We start from the raw sequence: 24,238 nt of genomic DNA on the forward strand, positions 1-24,238 counted from the left end.
ACAAAACTTTTTTTACAATCATTTGTAGCTGTCACAAGTGTCACAGTTAGGCACAGTGCCGATTTGTATGATTTGTAAGAATTCGTAATTTTCTAAGTTAACCAAATATAGGAAGACAGTATCAATTAAATATATACAATGTTACGATAATTTAACATTTATCAAACAATATAATTCATATTGTATTGTGTATCAGCGATATCAGCAGCCTAGACAAAGGTAAATACCTCATGTTTTGAAATTCAATGCCGTTATCTCAATAATTACTTATCTGATAACAACTATTCGTTTAAACACCTGTTTATTGGCACTAAATCAAGCAACTTAAAGGTTTGTAATTGAATAAACTTCATTATAAATAAATATGTGTCTACTAAGAACTGGCTCATGTTGGTTACTTGTTTGAGTTAGACTTCTTATAAGACTGCAACGCTACCTAGTATGCAGTATTTATCTAGTATATTTAGACATCGCTGCAAGCTGCTGACTCGATTGTCTCTTCCAAATCAGCATCTGCCTTCTAGTGGTAATAGGTAGTTGACTGGATAATGCATAAAAATGTGATAAAATAAATAACATATCTTCAATTTTGCCTATGTTTATGTTGCAGCAAGAATGTGTATTCTGTTTTCTTACTGTGGTGACAATGTTGCGGAGAGTGACTACCAGCTGATTGTAGCAGAGAACCGAGACGAGTATTACAATCGATCAGCACTTAACATGTCCATATGGAATGACTCAAATGTTGTAGCAGGTAATCTATTTTTTAAAATAAAATACATTACGTATTTATTATTTAATCAATCATTTTAGCATTATATCTATTTGTAATACTTCAGGTACATCATTAAATGTTTCGATAGAATAGAATTCTTCAATTATTTGTTTTGTTTGCAGGTCGGGATTTGGGAGCCCCTGATGGAGACGGGACATGGCTGGCGGTATCTCCTCAAAAAAGGAAGCTTGGAGTGCTCCTTAATTTGCCATACAGTGAGAGGGCAGATGCAAAAAGTAAGTTACTATAATGCAACTACTTTTATGCTGTTAAATATGTATAAAATTTGGCTGGCTTAAAGTGCTCCTCATTCAAAAGGGTGTGTGTAATTAATTACTGACAACTTGACAAGTTACACAAATATACAACTCTACTTTTTGAAACTTAGAGGAATATTTACTGGAAATAGATATTCTACTTGTATTGTAAAGAATGGGAACCCTAACCATCATTGAAATTGCAACAACAAAATTATATAAATAAAATTATTATTGATTGCAGGTAGAGGCAGATTAGTTACAGATTATGTGCAAAGTGATCTGTCTATTGAAGAGTATGTTAAGACAAAAGAAAGTTATGTTAAAGAAACAAATGAATTTGTTTTAGTTACTTATGACTTTAGGTAAGTCAAATTATTAAACAATGGTGTTTATTGTAATTTATCACCTAGATAGATTATGATCTGTTCATTTTGATTATATAACCTTCTAGTTTATTTCAGTAATAATACCAAAGTTAACACATATACCAACTCCACAAATGAACTTCGTACCTGGGAGGAGACATGCCAGGGCTTCTCAAACAGTTTACCAGAGAAGCCCCTGTCAAAAGCTGTAGCTGGCAGGAGCGCCCTTTATGATATATGCAGCAGACTCAATAAGGTCTCTATGAAGCAACAGTTGATAGAGGAGTTGCTTACATTATTAAAATCAAAGGAACAGTAAGTAATACTAGCATGGCACAGTATTTTATTTTTAACTAAAATTACTCAAACGAATATCAATTTATTCTTAAAAGCTTTCATGGCTGGTAAATAAAAGTAATCATAAATAACATGAAATTTTATTTTCAGGCATTTACCTGACCAAGAACTGGAAAATAGAACTCCAATGTACCAAAAATTAAGTTCAATATTTGTAACTATACCAGAGGGCAGGTATGGGACAAGGTACAGACAGAGCTACTTTATTCTATCTTTCTCCTAACAGACAGAGCAATTCATTTCATATGATAAAAGAATTCGTATGTATTGTTCTTATTACATAACAAAATGGTTGTACATACTAAGAACTGTTTGTAAAGTAAACCATAAATTGCTAGAATTAATTTCCTTGACCAAACTATATAAGTATTTGTAACAAACTATTTGAATTTTTACAGGACACATACAATAATACTTCTAACAAAGACAGGGCATTTAGAAATCATTGAGGTAAGCTTGCAGAGCCCAGTCAAGCTAGAAAATCCAAATTGGAAGAGAACAGAATTCCAGATTGATTTATAACCAAAATAATATTCCAGCTACTTGTTAAATAAAATGTATCAATTGTTATTTTGTGAAATAAATTGTTTTATATCCTAACTTTTCATTGACCAATTCTCTGTTTTAAACATATCAGGAATTGAAAATTCAGAATCTTGTTCTATGGCACAGGCTAATAATTTTGGTACATTTAGAACTGTACCAGAAATAATGTGAGGATATTTAGACTCTTTATTTTCAGTGTAAGTTAACATGAGCCTCTTGCTTATGAAGTCCCCACTGACAGAGATCTCAGCAACATTCACATATTTCTTCATAGAACTGGAGTACATCTCTATCACTACTCTTAGTGATTCCCACAGGGCTAGCTCATGAGCTGGAACTAAGACTATCCTGTAATGATAACCAAGTTTGGTGTAGGCATCCTTGAGAATTTCTATAATTCTGCCAAGGGATACATCACATTCTTTAGAATCTTTAGTAACATTGAAGATTTGCACCACAGAGGCCTGGCTGACATGGAATAAGTTGTCCTCTTCAGTCGGTGATGGTATGTATTGACGGCCCATGGAAAAATAGTTTAGTGGCAAGGATTTTGCAAACAAAACATTTTTAGCATGATATGCAAAAAATGAGCAGAGCGAAGCCCCTCCAGTCAAATGCAGCCTGCTGTCAGGATTCACTTTAGTATCCTCATTGTGATGCAGAATAAATGTAGCGTCTGGGTCGGTGTGGTCTTCCCCACAACCCTCCACAATTACACTCTTCACAAAGTCAGGGTTGGAGAACTGAATGAAATTACTATTTCTTAAAACATTGTTAAAGTAAAATTTTGCCCCAAGCTCAAATATAGCTGCATCCCCTGTTAGGTAGTAGTTTTCATTCTTCTTAAAATTAATTAGGTTCTTTTCTCTGCCAATTTTCAAATGGTCTTTATTATTATTTGGGGTGGAACTGTGGCTATGTATGACCTGATACTCCTTAAGTGGTGTTTTTTCATGTAAAGTATTTGGTAGTTTTAATACTTCAAGCATAACAGCTTCTTCAGCAGCCCATAAAGGTACCTTTAACTTTTTTATGTTTTCTTTGGCTAAATCACTCTGTATTTTATACTTTTTAGTAACATCACTATCTGGCTCATTCTTTATTAATTTTCCTAATTCCTGAGAAATCTCTGCTTTCTTTTTGTCATAATCTGATTTCTGTTTCTTTAATTCTTCATATACAGCCCAAAGATTCTCCACCTTCTGGAAATCAATATTTGCTTGTCTATTTACCAATTGTTCCTGTATGATAAACTTTTCTTTGACCAGTTCTGGTATGTCAACATGAGGAGTCACAAAGACAAATGTTTCACTTGCTTTTGGGCCATTGACAAACAATGCAGACTTCCTCACTAACAGCTTCTTACAACTAAATACTTTACGAGAGATAAACTCTATATTTTTACGTAGCATTTTCATCAACTTTTTTCTTTTTATTAGGACTAACGTCGTCTAACACTGCATCACCATCTTCGTCGACTGCTTTATCAGAGTTCTGTGAAGTTATTTTTCGTTTTACTGGCTGTACAAAGTTACCGTGGCCGGCCGCACGCTCAGAGTCTTCTATCGTATAAGGCTGAAGTTCTAAAGCCTTCAACCTCCGTTTATGAACTTTCGTCTTGAAATGTTCAGCCAACGCTTTATCATCGATAAAATACCGTGAGCAGTGAAGGCAGTAGTGTTGAGCTGCACCAGGTAGATCCAAATCGACGTCCTGGTTTAATAATTTTTCAGCATTCTCTGAAAACACAGCAATAAAGCAGCAATATAAATAATTTAAAGACAGATAACCTACAAAACGAAAACCATGTGACAGATCTTATAACCTCACCTTCTTTGATGTCATCGTCGATCTGATCAAGATCCTTCTTCCGATTTCTGACTCTCCAGCGTTTTTTTAAATGAGTATCACCGTGGTGGTATTTTTTACGCTTGTATGTCATAATAAAATAAAGGAAAGAGGAAAATAATTCAACACTAGATCGTTGTGTAGTGTAAGTGAGCTGTCAATGCTGTCATAACAATATGATCTGTCACAATTACGGAATTGCCAATATTGCCATATTGTCGATATCATCGACCTACAATAGGGACTGAGCTCACACTTTTTTTGCTATACTAAATTGAACCTTATCACTGGCGTATAAAGGCGTTCTTGACAGACTAGCAAAAGTGTGTCCACATGAGAGGGTCAAAGTTGGGGCTGGTGTCCCTCTCGCACGTGTGACCAGTGTTAAAAAAATACTATAGTAGTAGTATTTTTACCTGTATGATAACTAAGTTTATAAACTTCTTAAATTATTTTCGTATTATATCGAGGCAAGGGTATTAATACCTTGTAACGAATTGGTAAGTTATTATTATGAAGCCATAAAACCAAAAAATTGCGCAATTATTAAAAACCTTTAATTGGGTATTAATAGATTTGGTAGTAACTTTGAATATTGACTGGTATCCCCAAATGATGACAGTGATGACGTCATTCAAATGATTTTGATAGTGGTAATAAGTGCGAGAGGGACACCAGCCCCAACTTTAACCTCTCATGTGGACACACTTTTTGGTCTAACTACTCATTCTGGTTTAATTATAATTCTGTGGTCGATATAATTAAAGACGGTATACACTCTCAGACCGCTCGATTGGCGGACCGCGATGCGGTCGTCTCGCTCTATGTTGGCATTGATTTGGAGCAGTTTGCTGGCAAAATGTCAAACAGATAAGGTTTGTTTTGGTTCAGATATTATCTCGACTATAGAAGTGAAGTGATTACCTATTAGAATTATAATATTTATGTTCATTGATGCCAATAATGTCAGGGAAAAAATGTCTTGGAAGCCAGGTAAAGATTTTGCTTTCCTTATTTCAAATATCACTGCATAAACCTGATTATAAAATCAGTTTGTCATAAGTAGGTATATTCCAATTTTCATTTAATTTTGCTTGGAGAATCGTTACTTATTAACTAAAACTCTAAAAACTTTCATTTATTAAATGAACACTCGCAGAAAACCAATAAAATTAATGCTCCCTTTCAATGGTCGAACTGATTGCCTGTAAATTTCACTTAATCTCATTTTACAGTTTCTCTCATACAGTCTCCTTATACAACAGATAGAGGTGTGTCAGAAATATACACAATGAAAATGATGTATGGTTGTAAAAATATTTTTTATAATTTTTCAGGCCAAAGAAGTTGTTGCTAGGGTATATCACCATATAAAAAAAGAAAAGTTTAATGGTGTTCTAAATCTTACCAATGCGATGTGGCGAACTGTACAAGCAACAGGTTATAGTGAATGTGTTATAAACAGTATATTAAAAGAAATTGAAGAACAACATGATGCATGCAAATCTGCAGATGGCACAGAGGAAACCAAAATTAAGACAAGCACATTGACAGAAACAGCAGAGGAAACTAAAATGGCACCAACAAATGATATAACTGAACAGACTAAAGTAATAATTGCTAGGGTCTACCAACATATGAAAAAAGAGGCAGAAATAGTAAAGCTTATTGATCCTAAGAGCCCTAGCCGGCGAGCTGCAAAAGCTACTGGGTACAGTCAACGAACAATATTCAAAGTTCTAAAAGAAGAACAACAAGCTTGGTCAAAAGCATCAACATATAGTGACACAAAACCAATATTTAAGCCACCAACTAAAAGAAGACGCATTTGCCCAAAATCAACATTGGATAACTATGACCTGTCTTTACTTCGACAAACAATTATTTCATATCTCACCAAAAATCACAAATTGCCTACATTAAAACAACTGCTGGAAAATGTAACAAAAAAAATTGATTACAAAGGCTGCAAAGAATCTTTTCGGAAAATTGTGTATGATGCAGGTTTCGAATGGTCTGGTCCAGATAATCACAAAGTACTTGTTGAAAGGCATGATGTTCAAATGTTTCGATTTAGATATCTAAAACAACTGCAAAAATATCGCGATGAAGGTAGATACATAGTTTTTACTGACAATTACTGCGTTGACTCGACATCCATGCAGAAGAAATTGAAAAACGAAAATGGAACAGCACAGAAAAGGTCAAAAGGAATTCGGGTCATAATTATTCATGCGGGTGGGTCTCAAGGTTTTGTTCAAAATGCCTGCTTAATATATGAAGCGAATCCAAAAACTGATGAAAGTATGAATTTCAAGAAATATAAGAAATGGCTTACAAACCAACTACTGCCTAATTTGCCAGAAAATGCTGTTATTGTCATGACTAATGAAAATTGTGTATTTGAAAATTGTCCTAATCCTAATTCTACTAAAAGCTTTATGCATGCATGGTTGACCGAACAAAATATTGAATATGAGGAAACAATGAATAAAGTAGAACTGTATGATTTAGTATTGAAAGGCCAAGCGACATTCAAAAGCCACACCATTGAAGAACTAGTTAGGTCAAAGGGTTTCCCAGAGCTAAGACTACCTCCTCATCACCCTGACCTGAATCCAATGGAACATATTTGGAGAGCATTAAAAACAGATGAAGTTTTAAATAATGTTGAGGAAGACTTGACAAGTAATCTTAATTTAATAAAAGAACGCATTGAAATGATTGATAGAGCGGTGTGGGAAGACGCATGTCGGCAAGTTATAGAGGCGGAAAAACAATACATTAAATATTTTGATAATAAAGTTTAAATGGGCTTCCACCATTGCAATATTTCATACAAAATGTATGTTTCATACAAAGTCATAGAAGTTAGGAGAATGTTAACTAGTTTACCAACATATAGTTTATACTAACGTGTTATTTTGACAACTATTTAATAGTTTAATATTTGCCTAGTAGTAGACGTCAAATATAGTTTAGAATTTTGTATTCCGCCTTTAAGTCGAAAAATGTAAACTTATCTTTTGTGGTCAGTACTGGCGCGATTTTTTTTTCTATGGCTTTTACTCCTGATAATTAGCACAGGGTGAATTTGCCAGTGTCGGAACTGGTGCATTATGATGTCGGTTTACATGAGGCCAATATAGACAAACTAAATTCTATGAGTCGTTATTTATTTTTATAGGTTTATCCCTTCATGTCTTGCCACCTAATTGCTGTTGAATCAATGTTGAATATCCCGGTCCACACAGAGCGAAGCGATGCAGGCCGCGAAGCAATGTGCTCACGCGCCAAGCGTGCTAAGTAGAAAAGTCTCGGCCGAGGCATGCGCGCATTAAGCCGCGTATCGACTGCGCGCGGCAAATCATCGAACATTGGCTCGCGCGGCGGCCGCGCAATATGGGGACGGGTCTGCCGCGCGCGGCAGCTTGAACATTGGCGCGCTCGAACGTGCCGCGCGGCGAACCAGTTCGTGTCGGTTTTTGGTGGCGCGGCAAAGGAGCGTCAGTGTGTTGTGCGTGCGCAATTGGGACGGACCTAAATGAATGTTTGGTCACGGATCGCCTGCCGCGCGCCGCTGCCGCGCTATATGAAAATGTTGAGCTTTAAATTGGCTCGCGCACCAAAACGCAGGTTTGGCGCGGTCGAACATGGCTCGCGCGGCAGTCGCCCGCAGTCGATACGCGGCTTTATGCTCGACCGAGCATCCTGCCTCAGCCGAGGCACGTCTACATTGGACGTTTGCCACGTGATCACATTGCCTCCCTCTCTGTGTGGACCCGGATAATTAGTAACTCCTGTTGGCCAAATTGACCACGTGACCGCCCCTGGGCTGGGCACACACATTGCCACTTTTCTTTGTTTGGGGAAAAAGGGTTATACAAAAACACAAGTTAGTTTATTCATACAATATAATCTTACTATAATAAAATTCAGGAAAACATTATCATACATGAATAAATACAATATTAATAATAGAACAATGAACTTTCTTTCCACAAGTTTATATTAAAGATGTATTATTACGAAAGAAATGAACATATAACAATTGCTATTATTATTATCATAATGTGATAGGAATGATTTGAATGAATCACTTTAACATCAATGATTTATTTGCAATTCGCATTATACAATATGTAAGCATTCTGTATCTGAAAAACATTAATAGTCTTATTTAATACATTAAGCTGATTTGTCTCTGTGACTGCATGCTTTTGAGATACAGAACGAATTACAAATGAATGAAATCTACGTATTCTAATAATAATAAGGCATTTCTGGGGTCATTCCGCGTAAAACTGGGTAAAATATGAATCTCTCGAACTAATAATGTGTATACAAAATGTAACATACATAAAATGCTAAGGTTCCCCAGAGTGCCTCGCGGCCCGACATATGTGAGCCCTACCGGCGAATACCGCGACAGTGACCAACATATAAGTCGACACAGTTTTGCGCTAATATTCGCCAGCAGCAGCTAAGTGGCGGCTATTTCATAAGAGATATATTTCACTTATCTAGCGAAGGCATCATTCCTAGTGCGATACGGACGCAACTAAAGCGTGTTGTGTAAACCTCGCACACGGTTCAACATTTTACTCAAAAATAACATCGTACCACTAATTTCGCCTAAACTAAACCTAAACGTATCTAGAAATTATGAAACCGTTACGATATTCGTAACCTCTTTTCCTGTAACCGACCGGTTCTGGCCGAGTCTAAACGTGAGAAAGCATTATATACATACAAACGCGGTCAACTCCCGAAACAATAGTGTTTTTGTACATTATCGAAGATAAATTTCGTGCATGCTATTCGTTGGTATCTGGTTATAATATGATTTAAGTATTATTATTGCACTATTTTATATAATTATTGTTCGATTGATATTTTTTAGATCTGTTTATTTAATATGAACATTTCCACTATATGAGTCTTTTCAGTAATATAAAAATAATAAATGAAAACTAACATACAATTTGATAATATTGATAACATTGACAAATAATAATATTTAAAGTATTAATTTCAATAATTTATTAATTTAGATTTCGGACGACATTCGCTACTGGTCGCGGCTCGCGGCACTCAACTTCAAACAACATATTTTCGATTATAAACATATCGTGATGCTCGGTATCGACTTTAGATACGATAAATTGAACATTATGCACCTAGTGATAGATCTAAGCTTCGATGAATGTAATTATATAAGTTGAACGCTCGACTATTAATAGTTCACCCTCGTGGCAAGCTACACTGTAACATTGGCTGTAAACACTTCGACGATTATACAAACTAGCGCATCCCGCCTTAAACGCACCGCGGTATGATCGTGTGCGCGCGGCCTAACGCGACAACTGCGCAAACCCAACGACCGATCATCTATTAAAACTCTCATTCCATTTAAAAATAAAGCACTCCGTAGCGAGAGCTACTTTACCATCAAATATATTATAATTTTGTACAGGCCAACATTTTATATTTCTAGTCGTCGGCCCAACCGCTAATCTACTCGTAAATCTTAAATGTATCTATGCACTTGCGACGAAATAACTTTTTACAAAACGAGAATACTAAATAGAATACTAGAGCGTAACTTAGGCCTCGGTAGGAGTGGGAGTTCTGTCTATTGTACATAGCCGACGTCGACGGAACGGTGCCGCGTCGCAAGTGCATAGTGTCTCGCGTCTTTATATCAACGAGACCGCGGGCCCGGGACTCCATTGGAATTTTGCAATGGACGATAAATAACGATTGATTTTTCTGTAGCGCTACTCGCTTTCGAATGTTATTTTTACGTCTCAATATATCTAGATTTACGACGGGAGATGAATCTTATTTTTACGATAATATGCAAATTCGTCAAAAAACATGTTCTGTGATCATATTTTAAGATATTATGTACGCGATTCGCGTTTAACGAACACTTCAGGAGCTTATACGTTCTCTCCCGTTTTCTAGTCGAGAACAGCGAGAGACGTAACGTTCATCCCTATCGTAAATCTAAAATTTGGACATTTTTATCTCAGTCCTATAATAGTCTACCAAAGGTAGTATTTTCAAAAGTATTTTTTTATAAGTGAGAACGTCAGTAATAAAGTGACATTCTCGAGTAAAATGCACCCGTCAGACCGTCCTCAGGGTTAAGGCTGCTTTCAAAAAAAACGTCAAAAGAATGTAAAATTGATAGTTTTAGTCGGTGAAATACTACACTTTCCGTTATCCAATAGATTTATTTAATTCAAGTTCCAGTTAGAGCATCTTATTATCTTGATTTTTATAAGACTGGATTTTTGAAAACTAACTCACTAAATTAATTATGAATTTTTCTCTAATGCACGTTTAGAAAAACGCACGTATAGAGCTGAATCAGTCGATCTTATTTGTAAAATTTGGACAATTTTGAATATTAAAACGGGTAAATTTATAATTCGTATATCCTGTACCACAATCATTTCAGACTAGATCTTTATTTTAAGTTTTTGAAAAAGAGTAAACTAGCCTAAGGCGTATTCAATTTTTTTCAGAAATTAACTAAAATTAAGTGACAATTTCTTTGAAAATCTACATCACATCGAAGTAAGTTTTGTACTAAATTAATCTGCAACGTTTACTTAAATTGCTGTTATGCCTTAGTGATTATAAATTACTATTATTGATTTTTGCCAATTTTTTGAAAACGAGCCTTCACCGGTACAATTATTACCACTTTTGGACATTTTCTCATATTTTGTTAGATCAAGTAGAAAAAGTCCTATAATGTGATATATATTTATAAACTACTCGCAAATCCCTTTAATTTGATACCACACACGGTATGATCAAGCGCTCGGTTGCGATTTCACTATTTTTAACACGAAAGCCCTCTTAAGCGACAACGGGGCGGATCTCCCGCTCGAGAACGGCGCATGTGATATTATCAACTGACAAATATTCCGAAGAATCGTTTTTAGAGCTGAGATAAAAGAGTGAGTATCAGACATAATGTATGTATCGGCCGGTTGCTAGTGGGCCCCGCGGGCCTGGGGGCGCTCACTTGTGCTCGGGTCCCCAGCTCGGGCGACGGCGGCCCTACATGCCGTAGCCGTGGTAGGGCGCGGGCGACGGCGCCTGCGCGGCGTAGGCGTAGGGCGACCCCGCCGGCACGCCCGGGTACGCCATCGACGGACCTGCGGGTAAACTCACGGTCACTATTCTACATCACACTCTGTGGACGGTGCGGACTCGCACTCGTTTACGTTTAGACCGTGCCCGTCTACCGACACGAGTATATGTGTCATCAGAAGTGTGTTCGGTCTTCACGTTTGGGCCGTTAAACCGATGGTCAGTGTTTATTGAGAGTTCATATGTTTACCGCTAATCCTGTGTAGCGAGTAGTAAAAATATGAACTCGCAAAACGCCCGTGACGACAAGTGAAAGGGTCAAATGTGAAAGCCGGACACGCTTCTCATATTGATCCTATACAAAGTGAACTTCAATATTTACAAGTTATAAGTGATTAACAAAAACATCAATGAAATTCCAGTAAAAAATACACAAAAAGATGTCGATCAAAGAGCGTAGCCGTGTTTGCATAGAAAATCGGCCCTTTCGCCAAATGTTCACTGTAATTTTTTTTTAAAGAGCTCTCGTGACAAATATTATTTACTGTAAGTTTGAGGTTTCTATCTTTTTTATTTTCTTAGATATGATTTTTTTATTAATTTACATAATATCAATTTTTTTCAACATTGGCTAATGCGATTTACTTGAACTTTTGGGACAATAATATACATGTAATGACTCACATGTTCTAGCAATAATATTTAATAGTGCCGAAAAAAATCTTGGCTTAAAGTAGGAAACAAATCTTCAGTATTTTTTTCTCGCTTTTTAGAAAAGCGACACCTATAGTTCTTTGTCAAGTAATTGCTTATATAAAGGCCCGCAATATATATTTTTTTCAAAATAATCCAGGAGGTACTTCATACTAGAAAATGGAATAATAAAGGATACTACCCATACCGCAAACGAGCTACACAGTAAATAGGTGAATTTTAGTCGCAAACCTCTTTATTATTAACAATATTGGTACTGGAAGATTGCATTCATAAAGGTATTACGACTAAAATTCACCTATTTACTGTGTAGCTCGTTTGCGGTATGGGTAGTATCCTTTATTATTCCATTTTCTAGTATGAAGTACCTACTGGATTATTTTGAAAAAAAAATATATGTTGCAGGCCTTTATATAAGCAATTACTTGACAAAGAACTGTAGGTGTCGCTTTTCTAAAAAGCGAGAAAAAAATACTGAAGTTTTGTTTCCTACTTTAAGCCAAGATTTTTTTCGGCACTATTAAATATTATTGCTAGAACATGTGAGTCATTACATGTATATTATTGTCCCAAAAGTTCAAGTGAATCGCATTAGCCAATGTTGAAAAAAATGGATATTATGTAAATTAATAAAAAAATCATATCTCAGAAAATAAAAAAGATAGAAACCTCAAACTTACAGTAAATAATATTTGTCATGAGAGCTCTTTAAAAAAAAATTACAGTGAACATTTGGCGAAAGGGCCGATTTTCTATGCAAACACGGCTACGCTCTTTTGTCAAGTAATTAAATAATCATAAAATGAACTAAATTTAAATTTGTTGTTTTAGCACGTTTTCTCACCAAAAACACAAACTCGTCAGTCTCTCATCATTATTATTTCGTTACTTATCAAAAACAATCATTTAGTGAACCATTAACTCACAAATATCTCAACAAAAATAATGCGTGCTATTAAACGCAACTTACGCAACTAATAAATCAATTTAACTAAATATTTCAATGAGAGAATCAATTAAATTAATATACAAATCTAAAAGACAATAAGACATTGCCGTTAACAATTTGTTAGGCATGCGTGTTAGCCATCGCAAACTACTCACTAGACACTAAGATGATATTTAAAGCCTGCCTTGTCTCGTGTTATTTTCATAACTCTGTATGTCCCGTGATGTGGATTCTAAATGAAACAAACTACATCTAAGAAAATAACATAATTATTTTTGCATAGATATATTTAGAGCTTAATTTTTCAAACATTCATAATGAATTGGAATACATCTGTGGTAGTCAAATGATGTATACTAGTTTCGAACAGTTTTGTTGAACTATTATCACTTCTTACTATTGGACCCACAGATATGTACTAAACTACTGGATAGCGCCAGTTAACATCTGCGCCGACACAGTTAGACCATTCTAGATCTTACATATGAAAACTATTACTGTCGCTCGTGAATGATTTATTTTACTTTTTAATCCATATCCAAAGAAAACCGGAAATAAATATGTGCAACATTATTCTGAACAGCTGACTGAGGTCCGCCATCTTGCCGGGCAAATTGGCACGGGTGAGGCAAACGTGCGCTCTAATGCGCACGGACGTTTTACCGCGCTAAGCAACGCCTCGTGAGGCTGCTCGGTCAGTGAACCCAGCTAATCTCAGGAGATAAGTTGTAATACGACACATTCTTGATCTAGTTGGAAGGAAACAAGTTCTAGCAAGTTGTGTCAAGTATGTTTCGCTCACTAGCAGGAGATAAGGTCTAACTGACAGTATGTGTGTACGTACCGGCGGTGAGCATGAGCTGCGGCTCCATCATCATGGCGGGTTTGGTGTCGTTCTCGGCGCTCTCTGTGCTGCGCTTCGCGTCCGCTTCCTCGAGTTTCTCCACTTTCGTCGTCAGTTCGCGGACAGTCTGAAATCGACAATAGTGTTGTTATAGTATGGGCATGATAATTTAGATACAGTTGCTATCAGTGTCTATGACCTATTTATTTATTTAAACTTTATTGCACAATAAAAAAAAGTACAAATGATGGACTTAATGGCTTATGGCATTCTCTACCAGTCAACCATAGGGCAAAACAGAAATTCGCGAATGTTGATGAAGTGAGAAAAGAATTCTAGTACATTTGCCGTTCTCAAATAAAGTAATATGTAAATTGAAATAGATAACATACACTATGTAACATAATTGCCGAAGATAAATCCTACGGCTTATACATTACCTTCTATAGTACCTTTAATTTTCATGGTGTTTATTTAAAAAAAAGGAAGTGGTATTCGTAACCGCTATTCGATACCGGTTATGCTCTTAAATGGATCACCAGCATTAATGTTACATCCTGTACACTAAAGAAAAAGCGATCAAGTCAACTATACACAAGATATATGGAAGAAAAGGACTACAAACCATATCACATGGCGGCCCTGCCAGTGTGTCATTGTGACCTTGCAAATAGTGAATGTGAGAAGTGATTTTATGCTGAAAGCCGAGCTTAGTAAGCTGATGACCCGGAACCACTTTTTTTTAGTATTTAATTAATTCAAATTTGAGTTTCAACTGACCTGGATAAGGAAGGGCATGGCGAAGTCCATGATGTTATGCCTCCACGCCAATTCGATAACAACGTCGGGTTTCAATAGGTCGTAACACTGAAAAACAAATAAACTTATTAAGTCCCACGTAAATGTTATTTTACATTCATGACTAATACTGATTCTTGCGATTTACCGACTGTCACTTATGTTTGTCAATTTAACTTTTAGCGAGGCAATTCCCTCGCACGGCAAATGGCCAATGTAACTACCTCTACATAAGGCGAGGTCCACACAAGGCGAGGCACTCTGTCCATGCGCGGCAAATGGGTAATGCAGTCGTGACTCGGCCGAGGTAGCGCGAGAGTTTTCCTCGGTCCAACGACCTGTCTCGGCCGAGGCACGGGACCCTGGCCTCACATTGTGTACATCCGCCCGTTGTTGAGTGTAGCGAAGAGTTCAGCGGGGCGGGGTTTGTTACAGTAACCTCGTGTATCCATTATGGACACAACACGCTCGTTGAAAGCCGCCGTTTGAACGTCCACTTAGATAGCAGCACCTTAGGGCCAGTTGCATCAACCACATTTGACAGACACATCATCGTCACGCAACAAACGTCTATGGATGTTCCCATACAATAAAATTTAACGAACGCTTTAACGATGACACATGGTTTGATGCAACCGGCCCTTATTTTCCTATTTTGAATTAGCCGGAATTATTGTAAACAAAGGTGTGGCCGGTGCTATAAAAAATTGCATCATTCGATGTATTAAAATTGCCGATATTTTATAAGTTTATTAAAAATCTTTACATATTCCATTACACAAATAATGACTCTGTTTAAACGAAAATAAATTTCAACCCCTCAACCTTTTCATTACTTTAAGAACCCCTGACTCGAGCTGCACGTGTTACTTTGACAGTGACAGCAGTTTGTTTACGTTTATTCCGTTCAATTCGTAATGGGAATATAGTGTTCTCCAGTGCACCTCGTAGTTTGTCTTTATACCTGATAGAGACACGCGGAGAAGCACTCGTAGTTGTCGCGCTGCAGGAACCAGTCGAGCAGCTCCTCGGCGACGTCGGGCTGGCGCGACTCGGCCGCGTACTCCATGGCGTCCGCGTACAGCGCGTCCTTCTTGCACAGCTCCACGGACTGCTTCCACCGGTTGTTTCCTGAAACCAGACATCAACCGTTGGTTTCAGCATAGATTAAATATCGGAAGATCATACCATCCCATACATTAAAATGCGACCGCCTAAGAACGCGCATACACTATACCACACATAGATGGCGCCACAAACAAATGACTTGTAGCTTTCGATTATAATTGTAGGTGGCGTTAAGTGTCACTTTTGACATAGATTTATGGAATAAAACTATGGAAACGGATTAAATCGCGTATAATGAATTTACGATTCATCCCGACGTTTCGAACACTTTACAGCATTCGTGGTCAACGGGTGACCGCTTCACGCGGACGTGTGCGCTCAGCGCGATACTAAACCGCTCGCGGACGCCTCCGCGCCATTCTAGAACCATAAGCTTTTATGGGCATTTTCAGAATTTGGGGGACCCAATTAGCGTAAGTTGTTAACAAAAACTAACTCGCTGTCAGTTTTGTGACGACCATTAAGCATAAAATCTGTCTAAAAAAAAATTTTTTTTCACATTCTGAATGTAGATTATTGCTTAAAGTTTATGTAATTAACACAAAAACAATATTTTTATTGAAATTTCATGCTTAATTATCGTCACAGAACTGACAGTAAGTCAATTTTTGTTAACAGCTTACGCTAATTGGGGGAGTCTCAAATTCTGAAAATGCCCTTATACAATATACATATTGCTCCGAGCGACATTAAAACCAGCCTTAAGAGTTACCAAGAGACATTGAGATTTCTGCGCAACGTGCAAAAAAGCTGTCAAAGCACACTCAGAAAGGCCCGCCTCGTGTGGAAATTGCTGCGCAGAGCAACTATTTCTGTGAGGTTTACCGCGAGAGACTGTCCGAAACATGTCTCCATAAACCGAGCTGTTTAATGTATTACTACATCTTTCTGGAGCGAGGCCACGAGGGTCGCTGAAGATAAGAAGGCGTGGTGCGAGCTTGTGAAGGCCCTTTGCACCTCTGGGGTGTCTTAGGAATACAACAACATCTTTCTTGCTAAACGGCTCAATTGGAATGGACAATATTGAACCTTAAGGCCTCTTGTCCTCGACACGGTTTTTCAACCGTACGGCGTGTTAGCCGTACGGTTGAAAAAACGTGCGAGCTTGTACATGACACGGCAAAGCCACCGGGCGAGACTTTGGCCAAGTACGGGCTAGTAGCGTTTTTAACCCGGCCTGTGTAAGACGTGCTGCGTCAATGAATTTTCTTACGAAAAAAAAGATTATCGTTGCTTATTACATAATAGGAAACGTAAAGAATAACCACAAAATTAAAATTTTGTAAAAACTCCCGACATAGTGGACCTACTCGTATTTTCATGAAACATGTCTAAAACACTCACTAATTCAGCTTTCAAACAAAAAAACTAAATCTAAATCTGTCCATCCGTTCGGGAGCTACAATGCCACAGACAGACAGACACGTCAAACTTATAACACCGCGTCGTTTTTGCGTCGGGGGTTAAAAAGGGAAAGACGGTTTTGGATACATCTGATTTTAGAAAAAAGGCATGTTTAAGCAGCTTATTTTTATAATCATCGATGGTCTTATCCCATATAGGCTACTTGACCCTTTTTTAAAGTTTGTCTTATATTATTACTTTCTTGAATAAATGTAATTAATATAATAATTTTACCTTCCAATAAAATTGTTATTATTTTGCCTGGTATATCCGAGGTCTTTATAGAGAGTACGTCGTAGACGTCGCATCGGACCGGTAGATGGCGCCATCGTTCGTTGTAAGTCGCTCCGGCGTCACACCGCCGCGATGTTGGTAGTCCCGTTTTTCCCCACCTGCAACACAAGGCCCCCCGCGCCCCGACCCGCCACCAGCCACCCTCATTGTTGAGGAGAAGTGCCGACGGTATATTAAGCCTACCAGGAAGGCATCACTCAGACCTCGGATATACCAGGCAAAATAATAACAATTTTATTGGAAGGTAAAATTATTATATTATTTGTGCCGTTTGTATATCCGAGGTCTTTATAGAGACCTGTTTATTATCTCCTGGTGGCGAGTCAGCTGGCGCGCAAGCCTTTGGTAGCCCTATTGGCATAGCATAGAAGAATAAGTGAATCAGTTGTTGAACCGATTTGACAGATGTATCAGTCGAAATAGCCTTCGATCCGCGAATATCTCGGTGCCAGAAACGCCTAAAGAGATTTTCGTGATGACGTTTAGCTTTAGTCAGCGAATAGTTAGAGAAATGACATTATTATACATCGCAGATCAAAACCAAAAAAGATGTAGGCGAGGCTGACTTGAACAAGATACAAAAACCTTAGATACACTATTATTATTAACAGACACGTTATTTTATCAGGTTATAAACCCAATTTCAGACACAGAGTGTGGAAATTAACTGTAAAAGTAGTGTAACTATCTGTACTGTAGCAGGGTAACGTAATTGATACTGCTTTTGTCAACCCTTCGTAAAAATTATCTAAATCAATATTAGCTTTGATATGACTATTTAAAGTCCAACGTCTTACGTCCATATCAAACACAGAAAACCGGCCAAGTGCGAGTCGGGCTCGCGCACAAAGGGTTCCGTAGCAGCAAATATAATAAACCAATAACTTAACCAAAATTACAGTTAAATCAACCTATCTCAAAAACTATAAGAGATACTTTGATCAAACCAAAAATCGTTGAAAGAGTTAATTAGCATGCATCACCTCTATTTTTTTTAGAATTTTATACCCCGTAGTTATAAAAATAGAGGGGGGGGACATACTTTTTACGACTTTGAGAGCTGATATCTCAAAAACCGTTCACTTTAAGAAAAATGTTTTTTAGAAAACTTTATATCATTTTAAAAGACCTTTCCATTGATACCCCACACGGGTATGTACATCGAAAAAAAATTTTCATCCCTCAGTTACATGTATGGGGGGCCCCACCCCCAATTCTTTTTTTTACTATTTAGTGTCATAATTTTGTAGCGGTTCATACAACACATATTCCCATCAAATTTCATCACTGTAGTACTTATAGTTTCCGAGTAAATCGGCTGTGACAGACGGACAGACGGACAGACGGACAGACGGACATGACGAAACTATAAGGGTTCCGTTTTTGCCATTTTGGCTACGGAACCCTAAAAAAGGTCATCACTCACGCGCCCAAGGGCTATTTGTTACAATACTGGTATTTTCGATCAGACTATTTCGCGTCAAGCGAGCGCGGTTGCAAGCGAGACTCCTGAACTCTGAACTATTTTTAGTGAGGGCATTTGAGGATACCGATCGCTCGGTAAAACTAGCCTAGAAGATGAAAAGTACGAGCGCTGTTGATTGCTACTACACTGGACGGAGGTATCAGTCGATTTCTTCAAGTCAGTCATTGACTCTTAGGGTAATCCATTACCTAATCCAAACCCGATGCGACGGATTTCTACTTCGTGCAATGAAGGTCGACAGAGTAGACTGAGAGGTGGAGACGTCCGTGTCGCATCGCTGGTGGTTGCTGAACACGTCGTGGTAGCAGGTCAAGGGGTGAATTAAAACACCGCCACATGCGCGCTTTAAGAGCGTAGGCGGAGCGTAATAATGGCGGTGCACCGCACAAACGCTGGCGTTGCGCCCAGTGGGCGCTAGCGGGAACTAACGAGCGCTGATTGCAAGCGCAACGCGCGCGGGACGCGAGCGGAATGCACGCGCATTCAGCGCGCTGATAGCGTAGCGTCAGCGAAGCGGAATGCGCTTTATGTGTGGCGGAGGCTTAATACGTACCGTTGTACGGCGTAATGCAGGGCTCTCGCAGACGAAGAGGTACGATGACGGGCGAAGCAGAAGAAGGCGAGGTCACCGAAGGTCACTTACTTGGCTCCCAGGGGGTGCATACTGACCTCGTACGACAGTCTGTTGGAGTCAGCAGTTAATGTCGTAGTTACTCGTAACAGAAGAGATGTAGTCCTGCCATCGTACAGCATAACATAACATACAACCGAACTGTGCATAGCATATAGTGCTATGCGAACCTTAATCCGGCTGCATGTCACTTCAGTCGCCAGCGCCACCACCTGTTGAAGATTATTTTCCATCGGAAGAGCTTTACTTCGTACAATGTTCCGATTATTGAAAGTCTTATCGGGCTGCAGATGCAAGCAAAACAGGGGCGATTGGCCTACAGCTATCGGCAGCTGTACGAGGTAATGCTGGAAACTGCAGCGGTGCAACCTTCCTCTGTAGACCACGAAAGTTGTGAAATTGATGAAATCAGGTTCTACGATCGAATCAAGCACTATATTAATTCAGTATAGTCGAGCCAGATGATAACTACTGAAGTCCTCCTGAGTTCCTGGCCCCTTTCGCTTTGAGCTGGAATCTCAAGTTCACTAAGGCGAAGCGGATTTATTTTTCCCAATTTGTTTATTAGAGGCTCGGCGAATAAGTTAATCTCTCGAATGGACAGGGGGCGCCACAAGTCTCCGGGAAATCGTCGTGTACTTGGAACCCCCGCGGCCAGATTACCGATCGGTTTTGGTGTCCACCCGGTAAACAGACGCACGCTCAGGATGCAGGACGCTGGCTCGAATTCAGATCTGAACATTCTGAAAGAGATTTTTTTTTTTTAAATTGCGCAAACCTTTAAGATGTCTTTGACCTACACAATGAGCGATGTACAGGAATCACAGGGTCGTCTCGCGAGGTGCCTCTCCGATTAGATAGCTCGCGAACATCGTCAGGACACCCTCGCAGCAGTGCGGCTCCTCGTCCGGTTATTGACGTCTTACCTCGTTCAACTATGGGTGTCCACCACGTTAGGACGTAGCATCTTTAGAATTTATCTGTTCTCACTTCGGCGACGGAGGAGTCCTTGGTCAAAATAGAGTGTAAATACTGTCGTACTTCACGGGAACTGGAAAGAGAAGAGTGGATACCATAGTGTACGGGATGTCAGCTGATAGCGGCGCCCGGCGTCACATTGGAGGGAAGTATCAGCCTGGTCAGCAACAGAGTCTGCAACGATACCGTAGCAGACGGAGCCTGGATAGTCGTGGTCGTGGCACCATTGTAGCGGAAGACAGTGTTCGCGGTGAGCGTGACATCTTAGGCGCGACGGGCGTTATCAGCGTGGCGGCTAGCAGCACCAAGGGCCCACATCAGCAATCTTACCAGCTTGTCACTGCAGCAGACGCTGTTATGTTCGGCGGTGAGATTGAGACGGCCGTCGTCAGCTCGAAAGGCGTCTCGATGCCCTGTCGCGTCACGCAGTATCGTGCTCGGTGGCCCTCTCGAGGTCGCCGCCGTCAGCGCGGGAGGCACCGGCGCCAGCGTGGCAGTCAGCTACATCGGTGAACAGCATCGACAGAGTTCGCGGCGTCGTCACGGCCAACGCGGCAGGAAAATTAGCGACGCCTTCGCGGCAGCCGCAGTATTGCGCTCGGTGGCGCGATGAAGGTCGCCGCGTCTGCAATCTTACCTCGTGCGATCGAGGCGACATCAAGGCGCCAGCATCAGCGTGTCGGCCGACGACACCGGTGGAAAACTTCAAGTAGCTTGCGGCGTTGTCACGGCAGACGCAGCAGAAGGATTGCGACGTCTGTGCAGCGGTTAACAGTATTACGCTCCGCATCACCACTGAGGCGCCAGCATAAGCGTGGCGGCCAGCAATACTGGTGGACAGCTTCGGCAGGGTCGGCGTTGTCACGGCATATGAACGCTTACATCACCATCGAGGCGCCAGCATAAGCGTGGCGGCCAGCAATACTGGTGGACAGGACAGCTTCAGCAGGATCGCGGCGTAGTCACGGCAGATGAGCTCGCTGCATCACCATCGAGGCGCCAGCATAAGCGTGGCGGCCAGCGATACTGGTGGACAGCTACAGCAGGTGGACAGTCAGCAGGATCGCGGCGTTGTCACGGCAGACGAACGCTCTGTATCACCATCGAGGCGCCAGCATAACGGCCTGGCCACGGACACGCGCGAATTGCGGCAGCGGCAGCGGCGAGCGGTGAGATGGAGAAACTAAAAGCCACAAACGCATTTAGGATGCCACGAACCGCCGCCGCTGGCGACAACGCGCGCGAATTTTGTCGAGCGGCGGGCTGCAGCAGCCCAAATGCGACGCGCAGGGGAAACAAACGTACCGGGCCAGTGGACGACGCCACGTAATTTTTAAATAATATTGTGCGTGAATTCATTTTTAATTGGCAAGGATGTACCTAAGTAACTATAGTACGTTACAAACCGGCGTTTACATTGCATTGCTGCGTTTGCTTTAAGCGTTTGATCGACCATGTGTGTTAAAAAATTATTAGACGATTCGCTCGCGAAATGGACTCGGAAGCGCTTCTATATTAAGAGCGTTATAACATTTCGGCGTCGGGCGAAATTAGGTATTTTACCCGCCGCGCGAGCCCATTATGCCGACCCTTTCTAGCACGTCTTATCACTCGCTCGCACTACAATAATGGACAAAACAATCTTGATCCTTTCTATGGAATTTTGATAACAACCACAATCTACTATCTCGATATAAACTTTTGGTTTCTAATAAACATTATTTTGTACGAAAATACGAGAATATAGCGCGAAATAATATCAATTATGTTAAAATTTATTTAAAAAATTAAAGTAATAATTATAAAAGTAGATCCCATCCCAAATATTTGCTTTTGTTATATGATAAGTATTAGAGTAAAGTATATATTAATATGATGATAAAATAAGACAAATACAATTCTAATTACTTCAAGGTGGTGCTCAGGGTCTGATGATGGAGCCAGATGGTGGTCACCAATACCAATGAACAATATGACTATACAACTTCGTGGTTTACATGTCATTCTAGCATTTTCACTTTCACATTTCAAGTGCATATACCACGAGTATAGGTTTTCGGGTGTGCTGATTTAAAAATTAATGACCGATTTGGAATCTGACATTGCTGACTGTCACTTTGACACAAAAGTCGTCATGGGTGTCGTAAAATAGGTTTTAGGGGTGCTGATTCCAAAATTAATGACCAATGTGGAATCTGACATTGCTGACTGTCACTTTGACACAAAAGTCGTCATGGGTGTCGTCAAATAGGTTTGCGGGGGTGCTGATTCCAAAATTAATGAACAATGTGGAATCTGACATTGCTGACTGTCACTTTGACACAAAAGTCGTCATGGGTGTCGTAAAATGGTTTTAGGGGGTGCTGATTCCAAAATTAATGACCAATGGAATCTGACATTGCTGACTGTCACTTTGACACAAAAGTCGTCATGGGTGTCGTCAAATAGGTTTGCGGGGGTGCTGATTCCAAAATTAATGAACAATGTGGAATCTGACATTGCTGACTGTCACTTTGACACAAAAGTCGTCATGGGTGTCGTAAAATTGGTTTTGCGGGGGTGCTGATTCCAAAATTAATGACCAATGTGGAATCTGACATTGCTGACTGTCACTTTGACACAAAAGTCGTCATGGGTGTCGTCAAATAGGTTTGCGGGGGTGCTGATTCCAAAATTAATGACCAATGTGGAATCTAACATTGCTGACTGCCACTTTGACACAAAAGTCATCATGGGTGTCGTAAAATAGGTTTTAGGGGGTGCTGATTCCAAAATTAATGACCAATGTGGAATCTGACATTGCTGACTGTCACTTTGACACAAAAGTCGTCATGGGTGTCGTAAAATTGGTTTTAGGGGTGCTGATTCCAAAATAATGACCAATGTGGAATCTAACATTGCTGACTGCCACTTTGACACAAAAGTCATCATGGGTGTCGTAAAATAGGTTTTAGGGGGTGCTGATTCCAAAAATAATGACCAATGTGGAATCTAACATTGCTGACTGTCACTTTGACACAAAAGTCATCATGGGTGTCGTCAAATAGGTTTCCGGAGGTGCTGATTTGAAAATTAATGACCGATTTGGAATCTTGACATTGCTGACTGTCACTTTGACACAAAAGTCGTCATGGGTGTCTTCAAAAAGGTTTCCGGGGGTGCTGATTCCAAAATTAACGACTATTTTGGAATCTCACAGTGCTAATTGTAATTTTGACACAAAAGGAATCATGGGTGTAGTCAAATAGTTTTTAGGGGCACTGATTCCAAAATTAATGAAATGATTTAAAAAGTAATGACCGATTTGGAACCTGACATTGCACAGTACCCCTGGAAACCTATTTGAAACCTATTTGACGACACCCATAACGACTTTTATGTCAAAGTGACAGTCAGCAATGTCAGATTCCAAATTGATCATTAATATTGAGATCAGTACCCATGAAAACCTATTTGAAGACACCCATGATCACTTTTGTGTCAAAGTGACAGTCAACAGTGTCAGATTCCAAATTGGTCATTAGTTTTCAAACACCTCCGGATACCTATTTGACGACACCCATGACGACTTTTGTGTCAAAGTGACAGTCAGCAATGTCAGATTCCAAATTGGTCACTAATTTTGGAATCAGCACCCCCTAAAACCTATTTTACGACACCCATGACGACTTTTGTGTCAAAGTGACAGTCAGCAATGTCAGATTGAACATTGGTCATTAATTTTGGAATCAGCACCCCTAAAACCTAT

General features: G+C 39.6%; 5 protein-coding genes across 10 annotated transcripts in view; 2 read left to right on the forward strand and 3 right to left on the reverse strand.

The window, feature by feature from the left end:
• The first annotated feature begins 39 nt into the window (after positions 1-39).
• Positions 40-2,357, forward strand: LOC125242175 (transport and Golgi organization protein 2-like). Of its 4 annotated transcripts, none has more exons than XM_048150884.1 (7): positions 40-219; positions 611-754; positions 898-1,011; positions 1,277-1,397; positions 1,497-1,715; positions 1,848-1,943; positions 2,156-2,357. In XM_048150884.1, exons 2-7 carry the CDS (start codon positions 616-618, stop codon positions 2,277-2,279), a joined length of 813 nt encoding a protein of 270 aa, XP_048006841.1. In that variant the 5' UTR covers positions 40-219; positions 611-615; the 3' UTR covers positions 2,280-2,357. The 4 variants fall into 4 exon arrangements, with proteins under 4 accessions (XP_048006841.1, XP_048006843.1, XP_048006840.1 ...); XM_048150886.1 differs by lacking the exon at positions 40-219 and adding an exon at positions 266-330; XM_048150883.1 differs by lacking the exon at positions 40-219 and adding an exon at positions 385-526.
• LOC125242173 (serine--tRNA synthetase-like protein Slimp) lies at positions 2,354-3,700 on the reverse strand (the record flags this gene model as incomplete). Its single annotated transcript, XM_048150882.1, has 1 exon — positions 2,354-3,700. A coding segment is annotated over one exon (1,347 nt), but the record flags the coding sequence as incomplete, so codon positions are not given.
• LOC125242176 (zinc finger protein 593 homolog) lies at positions 3,676-4,310 on the reverse strand. Its single transcript, XM_048150889.1, has 2 exons — positions 4,134-4,310; positions 3,676-4,042 (listed from the first exon to the last, which is right to left on the reverse strand). Exons 1-2 carry the CDS (start codon positions 4,243-4,245, stop codon positions 3,705-3,707), a joined length of 450 nt encoding a protein of 149 aa, XP_048006846.1. The 5' UTR covers positions 4,246-4,310; the 3' UTR covers positions 3,676-3,704.
• Positions 4,311-5,021: 711 nt separating this feature from the next.
• On the forward strand, positions 5,022-8,502 carry LOC125242146. The gene is made up of 2 exons (XM_048150856.1): positions 5,022-5,144; positions 5,489-8,502. Exons 1-2 carry the CDS (start codon positions 5,106-5,108, stop codon positions 6,959-6,961), a joined length of 1,512 nt encoding a protein of 503 aa, XP_048006813.1. The 5' UTR covers positions 5,022-5,105; the 3' UTR covers positions 6,962-8,502.
• A 2,531-nt stretch (positions 8,503-11,033) lies between these two features.
• Positions 11,034-24,238, reverse strand: part of LOC125242145 (clathrin heavy chain-like) — a 54,146-nt gene continuing 40,941 nt past the window's right edge. For 2 of the 3 annotated variants that reach the window (XM_048150853.1, XM_048150855.1), the window contains 5 exons: positions 15,534-15,700; positions 14,552-14,638; positions 13,772-13,898; positions 13,112-13,159; positions 11,034-11,329 (listed from right to left, as the gene is read on the reverse strand). In XM_048150853.1, the coding sequence (XP_048006810.1) occupies positions 11,232-11,329; positions 13,112-13,159; positions 13,772-13,898; positions 14,552-14,638; positions 15,534-15,700 (527 nt within the window). In that variant the 3' untranslated portion in view covers positions 11,034-11,231. The remainder of the gene's footprint in view (positions 11,330-13,111; positions 13,160-13,771; positions 13,899-14,551; positions 14,639-15,533; positions 15,701-24,238) is intronic. The other variant, XM_048150854.1, reaches the window with a different exon arrangement.

The sequence above is a fragment of the Leguminivora glycinivorella genome, unplaced genomic scaffold, assembly GCF_023078275.1.
Source record: "Leguminivora glycinivorella isolate SPB_JAAS2020 unplaced genomic scaffold, LegGlyc_1.1 Scaffold10, whole genome shotgun sequence".
In the NCBI taxonomy this organism is placed as follows: Eukaryota; Metazoa; Arthropoda; class Insecta; order Lepidoptera; family Tortricidae; genus Leguminivora; species Leguminivora glycinivorella.